General features: G+C 43.6%; 1 protein-coding gene across 1 annotated transcript in view; it reads left to right on the forward strand.

Annotated features, from left to right (window-relative positions):
• Positions 1-17,081, forward strand: part of LOC141086031 (uncharacterized) — a 971,752-nt gene that overhangs the window by 166,529 nt on the left and 788,142 nt on the right. The window contains exons 30-33 of the mRNA XM_073571764.1: positions 38-214; positions 720-929; positions 2,338-2,473; positions 4,182-4,325. Of these exons, the coding sequence (XP_073427865.1) occupies positions 38-214; positions 720-929; positions 2,338-2,473; positions 4,182-4,325 (667 nt within the window). The remainder of the gene's footprint in view (positions 1-37; positions 215-719; positions 930-2,337; positions 2,474-4,181; positions 4,326-17,081) is intronic.

The raw sequence follows: 17,081 nt of genomic DNA on the forward strand, positions 1-17,081 counted from the left end.
TTCACTTGATCTAAAGTCTATAAATAAACTATTTTAGGAACTTGCCAATTCAGTGTCTGGCAGTCACCACACCAGAGGAGATGTAAGCAGGAATTTAACAACTGGAAAAGGCAGCCGAAGGCTTAGCAGGCAATCGGACCGTGGCTTTCTCCTTTCCAAAAAGCCAGGCAGAGGAAGCACAGTGTCGTTATACGAGTCTTTGAAACATATAGAGGTAAGGTAGATGAATGTAACAGCTGTATTCTATTTTTCATTGGCTAAGTCACCTTCCAACATAGGTTTTCTTTGATAAGATAGAAGCATATTCTTTTAAGACATCATTTAAATTAGGGTGGGTGTAACTGCCATACTCCTTCCCTTCCCCCTTTGTTCATGTACTTCATATTCTCATTCCTTTATGCCTTTCTGTTCTAAAATTCTGCCAAATAAATGCATTTGTGTTTTAGAAACTACTGAAAATGTTTTTACACGACAAAATAAATGATTTGTTCTTTTATTGTACCCTGCTTATATGCAAAAAAATAATTTAAAATGCATCTATTCACATTAAGTTTTACTTCACAATGAAATGCTTGATGGGTAAATATATGATCTGTTTCTACAAAGTATTGTTACAACCGGTACAACTGTATACCTTCTGTTGAGGTATAACTTACTGCAACTTGTTATACTGATATTCCATGTATATATGATCGATAACTATGTGCATATACCACTAGGAGTTTGGTAAAGTTCTGCTCATCAGAAATACAGAAGCTATATTTGAAGAGCTGGAACATCATCAGTTGGTGTTGACAAGCATACAACCCCATGCAGAAGCTGGATCCTTCCTTGATGATGTGACAAAATGGCAAAAGAAGTTGCAAGTTATTGAGACTGCTGTCCAGCTATGGCTGTCTGTTCAGGAGAAATGGACGCAGATGGAAGAGGTTTTTACTTTTCATCCTTTGTTTTATTCTTTATTAAAGTTACTTGAATTGAATCTCTTCCCAACATTGGGCAGTATGTACCAGTATTTATACCCATGATCCTAAGTCAAAGAGGCAGTAGTCACTTCAAAAAACATGTCCCAAACAGAAATCATCACGGAAGGTGCCGTGAGGACCCAAGAAGTGAAAAACAATGATATTGATAAAAATATAAGTTTTTATTGATTATTGATTAAAAATAACATAATTATATTAAAAAGACAGGACTAATGGTCTCCAACATGGGGGGTAAGGAAAAACCAGCAAGAAGGGTATATGGTATCTCCACAATGTGCAAATAGCTATTTCAAGTATATCCAAAAATCATAAAGAATCAGAAAGAATCCCTCCAAAGCCAGAAAAATGCAATGTATTTGAGGCCTATGTTCCAACAGCAGTTACAAAGAACTTGCCAAAATTAGGTGCTAGGGGCACTACAAAAAGGGAAAGGAGGAATTGGCCTAAGTGTAGGGGATGGCTGGGGAGGGAATAGATTAGCGGGAGTTATGTCCGAAGAAAGGGGGCACAGCAAGAAATAATACCATGGATGAATGAGGTACAATAATTGTGATAGGATTTTACCTGTCGCTGGCCACTGAAGGATGAGGCCGCTGAAAAGGCTGAAAGCTGGTGAACCTAGTTCCCCCACCGCCGCCCGACAGCACTGTTTCGCATAAGTTGCTTCTTCCCAGTCCCAGAACGCCCTGGGAAGAAGCAACTTATGCGAAACAGTGCTGTCGGGCGGCGGTGGGGGAACTAATTATAACATAATTATGTTATTTTTAATCAATAATCAATAAAAACTTATATTTTTATCAATATCATTGTTTTTCACTTCTTGGGTCCTCACGGCACCTTCCGTGATGATTTCTGTTTGGAGTATGTACCAGTATGTTCCATTTTGCAGGGAGTTCCTGAAAATAGACCGGTAGGTTTAGGTGATTGTGAAGGCACATGTGCCGTGCCCTCACAATCACCACTGGGAACTTTGCTTAACTGATAGCCAAGCTCGTGCTGTAACATCCAGTTTAGCCCTCTAAAATTTATGATCATAATCGATTGCAGCATTTACAAGGTGGTGAAAGAAATGGGAGCGTCCTTTCCATAAAATCATTGGCATGGCCATGACTCAGTTGCGAGGAGGCACTGGTTGTCAGGGCAACCGTAGATCAAGTAATGACCATCATGGCTCATACTACTTTTATCATTTCTTATTAAATATGTTTAAGTTACCATTGATCTATTTATTTTATCTATCTATCTATCTATCCTCGTCCTAAAATATATCTTACATGTGTTCTCAAACCTGATGCTCTCCAGCACTACATAAAATTAGTAATTTTTCATTCTTTTACTTTACTATCCATAGGTTTTCTCTACATTAGCATTTCGCATAGCCATGCCCAGAGAAGCCAATTTGTTTGCTGATGTACATCACCATTTTTGCCGGTTAATGAAGTCAGTTGAGGAGAATCCAAACATATTGCAGAACTGTACACGAAGAGGTGAGTGGGTTAACCCATCTTGTTTGTCAATCAGCTTTTAGAAAATTGGACCCAAAAGATCCTCTATTGGAAAAAAGCAGAGATAGATAATACTCATCCTCTCCTGCTCCAGCACTAGCTCCTTTCTGTGTTTTAGCTGCAGCAGTGACAATCTTGTCAACAGCCCACATCACTGCTGCAGTCAATCACATCGATTGCATGAACCGCTGAGCCGACTGATTGTCTGCAGAGGTGATGTGTGTTGTCAATGTGATGTCACCACTGCAGCCAAAACTCAGACTCCAGAGAAGTGGTGGTAAGCCAGGGCTGGAGTGGGGGAAGGGTGAGTACTTTCTGTCTTTGTTATTTTACATTGCAGGAAAAGTTTGAGAGCCACTGTTTTTTAAAAGTGTAAAAGGAAAAGTGTAAAGGAAAATATGTGCTAAAGATCTTCTACTCTGAATACCATTGTATCGTTTACATAAAAAAGAAAAATTCTGCATATAAAGTTGAACAACATCGATTCATTGCTTTACTTATATTGTACTAATGAAAAACTGTGAACTGTCCCGCTGCATTATAGGAGCTATTAGGGATGTGTCTCTTGTCAGACTTGTAATTCAAAGGTGAAACTCAGGGCCGGCATGTATATTTAAAATGGTGTACAATGGTGGGCATACACATTATAAAATGCATGTAAATATGGCATGTGTTCATGTTTTTTTTACATTTAATACGTTTGTACATTTTTTCCTGAAGTTTGAGTTCCCATAGAGAACCCTACGGATGGAGAAATGACAGACCTACAGCATGCTTTGAACACAAATGGCACAAAATCACCAAAAAACAAAGTGATGTGTGCTCAGTAATTTACTAATGACTTCAAATTTCTATAATCTATATTTATAATCTATAAATTATGGAAAGTATAGACAATATTCTTGTAGTAACAAGTCTAAGTCTAGTTTCACACTAGCGTTTGGCAGAGCTGCGGAGGGCTGCGTAGTTCCTCTTTGAAGCTCCGCCCACTACCGCACCTCCTCTGGTCAGCTCCACCTACGTCTGCATGCGGCCTGCGTACCTATCCTTAACATTGGGTAAGCAGGCCATGCGGATGCATCCGCATGCGTCATTTTGGCGATGTGACGACCACAACAAATTGCAACATGTTGCGTTCAACGCGGGTCTCCGCAGCGTCAAAATGACACAAGCGAATGCATCTGAATACATCCACACCCAATGTTAAAGATAGGTATGCAGGCCTCATGCAGACGTAGGCAGAGCTGACTGGAGGAGGTGCGGCAGTGGGCGGAGCTTCACGGAGGAAGTACGCAGCACTCCACAGCTCTGCCGAACGCAAATGTGAAGCCGGCCTAACACATTAGCAGCACAGATCTCTTGCGTTTTGAGAGTCTTTGACGTATCCGTTTGCGGAAGAGCTGTCAGTTTGGAGGTCTGGCTACCAAGCTCATTAATGCAGATATCTATAAAAAGAAAAAAAATAGAGTGAGCTCTTTATGAGCATATTAATGTTACATTGTCACAAGCAATCACAGGTGAGAAGTATGAGGTCTTAACATTTTTTTCTGTATCTGTCGTCAGCAAGAATCTTTCAGTGTACTAGTACTAAAGATCTTGTGTAACACAAAATTCTCAAGAGCTGGACAATCTCTTTGAGATGATTAGTGTTACTTTTAGATAATATAATACTTTTCTTTTGCTTTTCTAGGTTTGCAGTCTCTTCTAGAGATGCTGAATTATAAACTTGAACGCTGTCAACGAGCTGTCCGCCTTCACTTAGAACAGAAGCGACAGCTTTTTCCAAGACTCTTTTTTTTATCCTTGGAAGATACACTCAATATTGCTTGTTATGGTACGTATTTATGTCATATAAAGTGTTTTTATTTATTAATTACTATTTATTATTTCATGTGTATCATATCCACATGCTGGCATAAAATTTTGGGAAATCCAGTTAACCAATGCTTATTGTTTGAAATAAGAGTAAGGCCAGGTTCACATGAGCTTGCATCACAATCTGTACACAGATCACAATGCCTGGACTGGCTGGACGTCTACTGACCTGAACTTACAGCCTCATTGACAAATATAAAGCTTTAAGTTCAGGTTGGCATTCCCACCTCTAGACCGGGCATAAGGTCCATATACAGACTTGAAATTACGCTCATGTGAACCTAAGGCTACTTTCACACATCAGGTTTTCGGCGTCAGGCGCGATCCGGCGTTGTGCCGGAACGCCGGATCCGGCAAATGTTTAGTAAAACCGGATGTGACGGATCCGGTTTTCTGCCGGATCCGTCTTTTTCTTGACAGACAAAACCGGATCCGTCTCATCCGGTTCATCCATTTTTCTATCCGTTTTTCGACGGATTACGCCGGATCCGGTTTTTAAAATTGACCCTTGTGGCCTTCCGAACGGGATTGGCTACTGGAAAACTATATATAGCATGTTCCTACAGCCCTTCTTTGACAGGTTGTAGAGGAGAAAGTGCAGGTTGGAGAGAAGAGCAAGTTTACTGGCGAAGATGGATGTTGTCATTGGAAATATTTTGAAGAATTTGGCGGATTTTACAGCGGAGGCAAATCGTTTGAGGGTGATTGTTCTGGAGAAGGAGAGAGCGAGACAGCAGCGCATCAGGCATCGTAGACGACGTTTGTGGATCCACCCCATCACAGCCAAGAGAATGACGCGTGGGGTCTATTCTACACTATGCATGGACCTTCGACGAAACCCGGATAAATTTTTTGGATATGTTAGGATGAAAATGGAGAATTTTGATTACTTGGTGGAGCGCATTGCACACCTCATAAGAAAAGCGGACACCTATTGCCGCTTCTCCGTTTCACCTGCAGAGCGTCTGATGGTGACTTTAAGGTAAGCCACATTTATTGGATATGATCGTATCAGAGCACACTTTCACTGCAATCTTGTTGGTGGTAATTTGTATCTCCAAGTGTTAGGTCAGTTTTGGTATGTAATGCTGTGATTTAAAACTAATTTATTGTTTGTTAATTCCCCACAGATTTCTTGCAACTGGAGAATCCCTTTCGTCACTGCATTTCCAGTACAGACTCGGGATTTCCACCATATCTGGAATTGTGAAGTACACATGCCGTGCACTGTGGGACTCCTTAGCTGAAGAGTTTTTACCAGAGCCCACAACAGAGAGGTGGATTGAAATTGCTGACAAGTTTCAACAGATATGTCAGTTTCCAAACTGCTTGGGCGCTGTGGACGGGAAACATATCCGCATTGTAAAGCCAGCTGGATCTGGATCGGAATATTTCAATTACAAGAAATATTTTTCAATTGTCCTCATGGCCATCGCTGACGCGGAATACAAATTTATTGCGGTTGATATTGGGGCCTATGGCCGCTCCAATGACTCTCAAGTTTTCAAACTGTCTGCCATGGGGCGTAAACTGTATGGAAACACCTTCCAGTTCCCACCACCTAGACCGCTGCCGCAAACATCTGGTCCACCTATGCCATTTGTCTGTGTAGGGGATGAAGCCTTCCAGCTGTCAGAACACCTTTTGAAACCGTACTCTAGCAGAGGATTGACAAGACCAAAACGCATTTTTAATTACCGCCTCACAAGAGCAAGAAGAATGGTTGAATGTACCTTTGGTATTCTGACAGCCAAATGGCGGGTCCTATTGACTGCGATCAACCTCAAGACAGAAACTGTGGACGAGGTGATCAAAGCGTGCGTGGTACTCCACAATTTTGTTATATGCAAGGAACCCATTTCCATTGAGGACACCTCTGAAGAAACCACCTTGCAAGATTACCATGACATTACCACTAGAAGTTCTGTGACGGTTTCAGTAATGAGGGACAATTTTGCACTATACTTTATGTCACCTCAAGGCAGAGTACACTGGCAGGATGACAGAGTGTGAAAGATTTGTGCCCTAACCAAACTTGTGTACCTTCTGTACCAACAGTATATACCTTTGCCAACCAAAGTTGGCTACCTTGTCATGGTCTCTATTTTTAGCTTTAGGCCACAGGTGTGTACCTGGTTGTGTTTTATGCAAAGTATTTCACCTTTTAACAAAAGTTGTGTACATTGTTCGGAAATCACCAACAATAAACACAACTTTTTAGGTGAAATACTTTGCTTCAAACACAACCAGGAACACAACTGTGGCAAAAAGCTAAAATTTACCCACAGTTATATACCTAGTTTTGAATACCATTTCACCTTTTAAATACCCTGTATTTAACCTTTTTCGCCGCAGAAAGAAATGACAGACAACCAGTGTAAAATAATTTAACTTTTATTGAAAAATGTTTTTTTTAGTAAACTTTTTTAAAATTTTAATAAACATGTTTAATAAAAATTTGAAACTATAAAACTGAAACCATAAAACTGGTCATTTTTATTTAAATACACACATTATAATTCTGTGTAGTGTGTGGTGGAAATACTGCTGTAGGGGCTGCGGGACACTTCGACACTGGGAGTGTGGAGAGAGGACTGGGATCGTTGTGGGGAAGGAACAGTTAGAGGTGAAGGTGTGGAAAAAACTACTGAATGGGTGGACATGTGGGAAGCAGAAGAGGTGGTGGGTGGTGGAGTGGAGGGTTGGGCAGGGACTGTAGGAGCAGATGATGTTGATGGCAAGTTGTATGGGGAAGGAGTTTGGTACGGGGCAGGTTGCTGGAAGTGGGGAGATGTCTGGTACGGGGCAGGTTGCTGGAAGTGGGGAGATGTCTGGTACGGGGCAGGTTGCTGGAAGTGGGGAGATGTCTGGTACGGGGCAGGTTGCTGGAAGTGGGGAGATGTCTGGTACTGGGGAGGTTGCTGGTACTGGGGAGTTTGCAGGTACTGTGGAGGTTGCTGGTACTGGTGAGGTTGCTGGTGCTGGGGAGGTGGCTGGTGCTGGGGAGGTGGCTGGTGCTGGGGAGGTGGATGGTGCTGGGGAGGTGGATGGTGCTGGGGAGGTGGATGGTATGTAATAGGAGGGGGAGGATGGAAAGTGGCTGGAGGTGGATGGTATGTAATAGGAGGGGGAGGATGGAAAGTGGCTGGAGGGGGTGTAGATGTAATAGGAGGGGGAGGATGGAAAGTGGCTGGAGGGGGTGTAGATGTAATAGGAGGGGGAGGATGGAAAGTGGCTGGAGGGGGTGTAGATGTAATAGGAGGGGGAGGATGGAAAGTGGCTGGAGGGGGTGCAGGTGGAGGAACTACTGTGGTGGGAGGAGGAGGAGGTTGGGAGGTAACTTGCTGGAGAGCAGCATGGCATGAATGCATTACATGCATCTGCTGGGCAGGAGAGAGCGTTTCCATGCGCTCCACAACAGACCTGAAAAAGGTGTGGTTTGGCGAAGATCTTGCTTCTGAATGCATGGTTTGCAGAAGTGTCTTCACCTCCAGAATGCTGGAGTTGATCTGCTGATAGCCTGCGGAGATTTGCTCTGACAAGACTTTTAGACAGTTCTGGAAAGATGCATTCAGATGCAAGAACTCTGGCGCATAAGTCTTTTCCTGACCCCTCTGCCGCTGCCGCCCAGTACCCGCAGGTGTACTAGAGGCGGCAGGGGCAGAAGGGTGGGGTAAAGGGAAAGCGATCTCCTCACCAGCAGCTTCATGTAATGTAGGCGGCCACGATGCTCCTGTGCTGGTGGATGGGACAGATGGGTCGAATGTGTGGGAAGGCTGGGAAGGTGCAGATGTACCGGGGCGGTCGAAGTGTCCCTCGGTGCCGGTCTCCTCAGGGATCGCCTCAGAAGGGTCCAATCGTGCCGGCTCCCGAGTGCTGCTCACCGTGCTGTGGAATAAAGAGAAAAAAAAACAATTAAAATACTGACATGGTATGGCCCTGGCTGAAAAAAAAATTTACATCTAACATTTTTTTTCACATGTGGTGTGTAATATTTACCTTCTGGTGACCATTGTTTCCCGGAGGAACGACAGGGCTTCTGCGTACTTGTACTTGCTCCTGCGTCCTCCAGATCCACTCAGGGCCCGCATCTCTTTATTGAACTCCTTCTTGAAACGATCTCTCACAGACCGCCACCGATTCACAATTCTGTTCCCTGAAACGAGAAAGGAGTGGTTAGTATACAACATCAGTGTTTCCCAAACTCCAGTCCTCATGGTCCCCAGGGGTCATGTTTTCAGGATTTCCATAGTAAATAGAAATCCTGAACACATGATCCGTGGGGACCACGAGGACTGGAGTTCGGGAAACACTGGTTTAAATCAAGCAACCGGTACTGTATATACTTACGCTCTGTAATCTGGGCCCGAACATCGAGGTCCTCCCAGCGGCCCACAAGGAGCGAACAGATTTCCTCCCAGAGTCGTCGGGTAACGATCAGGTCAGCGTGGCGGCGGTCAGCCATATTCCAGAGCGGCTCCCTTTCTCTGACGAGATCGATGAGGCGGTCCACATCAATCCCTCCATCCTCAACGTCAGAGTCGGGAGCACGCTGTGAAGGCTGTTAAAGAAAAATACAAAAATAACATAATTAGCCTCCACAAAAGAAATGAAATAAAAAGTGCAAAAAAACAAAGCAAAAATATTTATACTTACACGCTGGTGACCGCCGCGTTGCTGTCGCCGACGACCCTGGGAGGCACTGCGAGCACCTCTTGGCCAAGCACCAGATTGGGAAGACTAGAGAAGAAAACAAAAAAAGTTATGTCTTTGGATGTAGGCATTTGTTTGCTGTGTGTGGTCTGCAGAACATTGTTTTCTATGTGTTGTGTGTAGTGTGATGTTGTGTTTCTGCGTTTGATGCAAAAAACTTACGAATTGTGAGCCCACTCCAGGTGTCTGTCCACCCCTTCCTTCTTCTTCTGGGAGCTCCTCTTCATCTTGTGATTCCTGTTTTGAAATAAAAGGCCATGAATAGACATATATTACAGAGAAGATGGATTTTGGAAATAAAAACTTACCGTCAAACGCTGACGATGCGAGGGAGGGCTCCCAGAAGATGATGTGCTGTCTTCCTGGTGGCCACACTCCATGTCTGTGGGTGGTGTTCCAGCTGCTGCCATTGCTGCTGCTGCTGCTGCTGCATCTATTGGGCGGCTGTTGAATAAAGAGAAACAAAGGGCCAATGAATATCTTGATATTCAATAGCCCTAGTTTGGAGGAATGGGTGATTTGATAATTACCGTCTCTCATCTGCTGCTGGACTCCCCTCCCGTTGTTCAGCATGCTGCTCCAATTGGGGTGGTGCTGATGGTGCTGCTGCAGATGTCTCCTGCCTTCTCCTGCGCCTGGTTGCTGTCTTGGGTGGCATGTTGGGTGTGGCTGTGGGTCCCACTGTCTTGCTTTTATATATGTCTTGTGGGCAGAGCTACTGAGCATGCTCAGACCAAAAAAACGGATCCGGCCGCCGGATCAGGCTTTCGCCGGATCCGGCGCATTGCGGCGCTCATAGGCTTTCATTGTGTGAAAAAGCCGGACGCGCCGGATCCGACAAAAAACGTTACAGTAGACGTTTTTTCCAGACGCCGGATCGCGACACATTGCGACACATTGCCGGATCCGGCGAAAACCGGATGAAACGCATGGCCATCCGGCGCGATCCGGCGCAAATGCAAGTCAATGGGGGGGAAACCGGATCCGGCATTGCATTTCGCCGGATCCGGTTTCTGTCAAAAGCGCCGGATCGCGCCTGACGGCGAAAACCTGATGTGTGAAAGAGGCCTAAGGCTATCGTTACGCTGCAGTTTTGCCCTGCACCTAGTGTGCATTCCATGAAGGTCTCCATTAAAAAATTTGAAACTGGAATCAAGGATGAACAGGAGTGAAAAAGAGCTAATCAGTGACCTACCCACAATATGTCTGAAGCATGTATTAATTTATTATTTATTTATTATGCTTTGCTTATATAGCGCTATCATATTCCGCAGCACTTTACAGACATCATCATCGCAGTCCCCATTAGGGCTCACAATCTAAATTCCCTATCAGTATGTCTTTGCAATGTAGCAGAAAACCGGACTACCCAGAGGAAACCCATGCAAACTCCTTGCAGATGTCCTTGGCGGGTGGGATTTGAACCCAGGACCCCAGTGTTGCAAGGCTGCAGTGCTAACCACTAGAGATTAGCGAACTTGTTCGGAAAAGGTTCGCCAATTTCAAAGTCGGCGCGATCCTTGCACATTCGGATTTGTGCTCGGATTCCCCAGCATTTTCCTCAAAATCAGCAAAATTCAGCCAAAGTTCTGTAAATGATCGAGTTTCCACTTATGCCTCTGTTTGGACTTTGGCTAGGATAGTGGTGCAGTATGATGAGCGGGGGGATGTGTTTGATGAGGGAAGGGGGTGGGGAGAGGTCTGAGGAGCAGCGGACTCTTTTTTTTTTTTTTTTAGTTAGCTTAATGTGTGGAGATTCCGGCAGCCAATCAGGGCGCATAAACCATCCACAATTTCCAGACGCAAGTCTTGTGTCATTGGCTGTCAAAGTCATTGCGGAATGTAGCTTCTGGCGTCAACAATGCCGGTCTTGATGAATCAGGGCCAATATGTTACAAATTAATATGATTTTGGCAAATATCCATTTTGAAGTCAGTAGTTAAGAGAAGCTTAATGCCAGTGCTGTTTATACTGGATGGAATGATAATTCTTCTTACAATGAGAGAAACCTTTTATCCCAAGCTTCCAGGTATTTCTAAATTTTAACTGACAATAAAGCCAATCTGTCTGTGATCTAATATCAGTGGTTTATTGTTCCGAGCAGCATGATCTTATCAAACTGCACATATTTTATTCCTTCCGTGAGCTTTCCCAGCATCTAATTCTCTCTCGTTTTCAAGCTTGAACATAAATAAAGCATCAGAGGCTTCTCAGGTCACACCGGAGTTACATATGTTAATTTGTAATTCAGGATATTCCCTCCTTAGTATTTGCAGAAAATTCCCGCTAGCTTTTTCTGTTGGATCCCAACATCAAACCCTGCATATGCACAAACAACAGCTGATGGTGTTAGCGGGGTAGCAGAATGCTTCAGCTTGTTCACAGTGGTGATCTGTCAGTCACAATACTTTATCTTTCAATCTAATGTGATTATCAACAATAGGATTCTGGCAATTACTATTCCATCTTTCTAATGTTATTATGAACGATGGGGCATCATCCGGTATATTACTGTTGGAATAGCACTATAATAAGCATACATTATTCATTTTCTACCTGCATGAAGCTGAGTATTTTTTTTAATTTAAACTGATTTATTACAATATGGCAATTTTAGGCTCGTAATGATATGGCCCAGCAATTACCATTGCTACTACTAATATTTTCTATTAGTTCATACCATATAAATTCAGGAAGTTGTTTCACAACCACTATTTCCAAATTACCTTAAAGGGGTGGTCCACCTTTTTGAACATTTTTTCTTAAATATATACAATTGGGGATAAAAATCATTTTTTCAATTTGGTTTCATTAAAAATGTTTAACTGCCTCCTATAGCTGCTGTATTACACTGTCTATTGCTGACTGCAAAATGAGTTAACAGGGTTGGTCACAGGACAGTGTATTGCCCAAACCGTTCCAGTGCAACCATCCCCTATATTAATTACCTTTCTTCCCTATCCCCACTCTCCCCATACCATTTAACTTATAAGAATGATACACAGGAGACTTTCTTTTTGGATATAATTGGCCACAGCTGCCATATATTATTATTATTATTATTATTATTATTATTATTATTATTATTATTATTATTATTATTATTATAACAGATTAAAGAATTGGGGGAGATCCTTGGGGCTCCAAGTATTTTTCAATAGAATAATTTTACCCTCGGCTGTAACCCCAAGCTTGAGGGTACCATACCACAATCAGTGGTAAAAGAACAGCACCATTGGTTCCCAGGGTACACCCCAGTTCAGAGCCCCATTAATTGCCAGATCAGTCAATCAGTAATTCCATCTCTGTAAATTCTCTCCATAATAAATTCCACCAACCCCAAAGATCCCCCCATCGCCACAGCAAACGCACTCTGACACCTCAAGTGCACGAGCCTTGCACCAGCTCCAGCGCACGCTACATCCCTCCATGAATGGAGAGTGCCCATAAGGTAATTCTAATCGCATTCAGATGTACCCCATTGCCTCACCAAAAATTCCCCTCACTCTTTTCCAAGTTGTGATGTCATACACAAACGCCTCCATTACATGCTACAAAACCCACGATACCCTTATTCAGTTTTACCCTCACCCTATTAATACCTTTTTGGGATCTAGCTTCTCACCAAGTCCTTCTAGGCAGTATGTCTGACCACACTACCACCGTTTTTAGAGATACCAACCTGAGCTTCACGAGATCAAAACAAATAAATTTTATCAATTCTCTAACCGCTCTTACACCTAAACCATTGCCTCCTACATGCAGAGCTAGTATATTTGGCATCCTATCAAAATGTGCGGCCTTATGCAATTTGGGTAAAACCTTGCTCCACACCATACCTCTAAATCCAAGCAATCTAACAATTAGGGCATCTCTATGAAAATCTAGCTGCCTTTCCTGATAGCAGCATGGCATGCCCCCAATGAACGTACGAATGTCCAAAATGCCAGGCAAAACTTCGGCCTCCATCTGTAATAGAAGAAACCAAGTTAACACACTTCGAATTATCAGCCAATTTTCATGCCTACCTTAAAAAACAACAACCGCCCCAACATCTTAATGAGTAATATAAGACTTATAACGAACAGAGCTCCACCTTCCTCTCCCTTGCATTTCTTCTGGCCTAAGGCCTCTGTTTGCCGCCGCAGTCGCTGCACCTATTCAAAAAGAATGGGAGGCAAAACAAGACGAATTCAATCCCACCTTCGCTAAACAATTTCACTTGACAGCTGTGAATTCATATTGGGAAATAAAAAACCTATCTTCATGTCACAGCAAGGGTCCCTTCTTATCCCTCACAAGTTGCTGGTATTCCTTAAAACAGTATAATGGGCTCATCACTGAACCAGCCACTGGCCCCAACAAAACCCTTCTGTGTCTCCCAGCCTGATAAGTTTTGACTTTCTATTCCAAGGCTGCATTATTCTGTCCGAACAACAAACCTCTTCCCATAACAAACCTCCACCTTTATTTTTATAGGGCGACACTAATTACCCCACTCTCAGAGCCCTGAAAAAGGCTAATGAAAAAGCTAACCTAAATGGCACAGTCTCAAGCTCAGAAATACAAATACCAACTGCCCTTCTAGTCATTCCAAAACGTCAAATGAAACTGGACGTTGGTTATCGTATAATACCTGACCCTTTCTATAATCCTTTAAAGCCTATTTGACCATAAATTCTTTAGTCACCTCCTTCTGTCCCCAAAGTTTAAAACCAAAAGCCAATGCCACTCAAAAATTATTGATTTTGACTATGGACCAACGCATTTCCTCTGCTTGTTTAATAAAAAACAAAACTGCAAACATTCTATACCTATCCGAAATGACCTCACCCCAATACATTAATCGGCTTATCCATACTCACCAAGCCGATTCATAAGACTCCAACGTATGGTCAGCAACCGATTCCTGAATCAGTTTTCTTGCTCCTCGATAACCAGCCCCCACAGGTGTATTGGGGACTCCAATACCGAATACTGAGACTCTGGGGCCAATTTACGAAAGCGATCTCACTGAAATTGAGATAAAGAATCTTCAATAGAATTCTCAATTCCCGGAACATGTATGACTCGCCCCAGAGGTCGTGGGGTACTCGGGGCCGGGCCCGTTGACTTCAATGGGAGATGTCACAGTGGCAGTGACCCGGTCCGTGGCCTCAGGCGGTCAATGTAAAAGGGGTAGAGTGATGAGGATAAAGTTGTTGAGATGATTCGTGACGCCATCTGTGGTTTCTGGTCGGTTTGACCAGCGCTGCAGAGTTGCTTCTCTGGGACAGGTGGTGTGGTGCAGCAATGATGTTGAAGCTCCCCACAGGTGGAGCTGTAGTCCCAGGGCAGAGTAGATGAGGTTGGCAAGTGGGGAGATGATGTAAAGAAGTAGATGTAGCAGAGCCGGGTGCAAGGCGCAAGAATAAGTAGAGGACACAAGGGCATGTAGTTCCAAAGGCTTTACTCACAGTCTGGTGCACACAGATGCCTGCTTAGGTGCCGTGTCCTCCAGGTCAGGGGCTCAGCCAACTCCCAGGCAAGGTAAAGAACACCTTTCCAGCACTCCTCCAACATGTGCCTTCTATGAACGTCTCCACACTAGCGCCTAATCTGAAGTACTTGTAGTTGCGTATTAAACTCAAGTTCCTCCTTCTTGATGTTACTTAGAACTCTACTTGTACGGCAGACAGCTGTAGCCTGCTTCGGGGACTTCTTGCTATCATGTCCCGGCTCACCCACGTTGCTGTTGTGCCCCCAAGTCTTAGATGGGAATAAAGTGGTGACGACTTCTATTCCTCCGGTTTCTGCTGCAGGAACAACAGTATCCATACAACCTCAGGGACTGGACCCCGGCCATGCGCTTCAAACTTGAGGAAGGGCTCTGCTCTGACCCTAGTCCTTACTTCTCCTCTTCTCCTTACGTTCTGCACTAAACTATCTTCCTTCTGAAGAATCAGGCTTTCTATGGCTCTTTCCTGTGCCAGCAGCTCCAGGTCACAGGAGTCTGCTGCAGCACTTCCTTCACTCCATCCCTCTCAGGGGATCTTCTCTCACAGACTGACCCTTTCCTAATATTCTCCCGCTCTCTTGTGCAGTCTAAGCTCCACCCACTTCCCATCACTCTTCGTGTTCCAAGCAGGGAGCCACCAAGGTTGCTCTGCTACACTACTGGTGTGCGTGTGGGATGTGAGTGTTGGAGTGTGGTCAGGTGTCTCCACCTTACCTGGATAGTGGGGTACCACACCTCAGGAGGAGGTGCAGTACCTCTGTGGCGACTGAAACCTCAGGGGCACCACATGTACTGCTACAATCAAAGCATTCAGTTGTAGGCAGCGCAAGACAAATTCCCTGAGCAATTTTATTAAAAGAGGGATGAAGACGTTTACCTTTTAATAAGAGCTACCACCTCCATGTTATCACAATAAAACCTGATTTGTTTGGTTCTTAAATTCTTCTCCCCAAGTAGATACAGCAATCACAATTGGTAGTAGCTCCAACAACACCAAATTCTTCACTAATCCTTGCGTTTTCCAATCATTGGGCCATTCAACTGTGCACCACTGCCTCCTACAATAGGCCCTAAAACTTGCACCACCAGCAGCATGCATATAACTCTCTCTCTCTTTCACTCCCTGAATAAACTACGTGTGAAACACGCATTGGAGTGTGAGGTGCCAGCGTTTGCATATATGAATCCTGGTGGGTAGCTTTGGTTAACCCTATATTCTGATGGCCTAGTCATTCTTTATTGAATTTGTATTATGCACTTTACGGTTTTTGTATTAATCATGATAATTTGGCCATGCAATAGAGATTGTTAATATGGATTCCTGGTATCATGGTGAAAAGCAGATTGATAATTGATTATGTGCACATATGCATTGCACTTTATATTAAATAAGACAAATATACAAATATTTTTCTCTGCTTTTCAACATCTTTTAAACCCTTTTTTGGAATTAAAACCCCTTACATTGTCTACTGTGCATGTTGATCTGCTTCCTCTGTAGGAATTTTTTATTGTTTTTTATATTTAAAATCCTGTTGGTGTCTTTGTGACTAAATAAAAATTAAATATTTGATGATTATTTATCTTTGGAGTTTTTTTCTTAAGTAGAATTTTTTTGGTTTCATGTTTAAGGTGTCTACTTAAAAATTTACATATAAGTATTTAGGGTAAATATTTGGTAATCTCCTTTGTTTGGAATAAGTATAAATTTCGCAATCCACATTATCCTGAACCTCATCCTGAATCATGGGCCGGCTGTTGTAATTTTACAAAAAAGTACCCTAGACCACCAAGTCATCTCTGTGCTCTTAACTTAAACGCATATAATGATGCGGAGCTCGTATCCTTGCTGTTGCTGCCGCTAGCCTTCTACAAAAAATGTCGCCCATCGGCAGAATTCTACAGGCAAAATTCAATTTTCCCAATAACGACTGCAACTATAGTTAAGCGAAACAGGTCAGTCATATTCAAAAGTCGCCGACTTTCGCTGAAGTCGGGTTTCATGAAACGAAACCCGACCATAGCGTGAGGTCGGCCACGAGGTCGGCGACCCGAGCACCAAAGTCGCGTTTCAAAAGATGCTTCCAGCGCCCTTTTTCAGCCAATGATGGAGAACGCACACTGTGGGCAACGCGATGACATAGGCATCGGTCGCCACCATCTTTGAGAAGGGCTTGCAAGTGATTGGCTGGCTTTGTGTGGCATCACAGGGGCTATAAAAGGGCGTGAACGCCAACCAACATCTTACTTATGCCGATCTTAGCATTGGGAGAGCTGCTGCTGCTGCTGATTCTGTAGGGAGAGCGTTAGGCAGGGAAGAAGAACCAAAAAACTGCTTCTGCTGTTAGCGATTTCCACTTTCAACACAACACTTTGTGTGCAGTGACAGGGGAGGCTCTATTTTTGTGCATCAGCTCTGTTGGTTATTAGGCTGCCTTATAAGGCTCCCTGATAGCTGCATTGCTGTTTGCACACTGCTGTGCAAACTGCTTTTTTAAAAGCAAA

The sequence above is a fragment of the Dendrobates tinctorius genome, unplaced genomic scaffold (assembly GCF_039654945.1).
Source record: "Dendrobates tinctorius isolate UK_male_01 unplaced genomic scaffold, ASM3965494v1 ptg000007l, whole genome shotgun sequence".
NCBI lineage: Eukaryota > Metazoa > Chordata > Amphibia > Anura > Dendrobatidae > Dendrobates > Dendrobates tinctorius.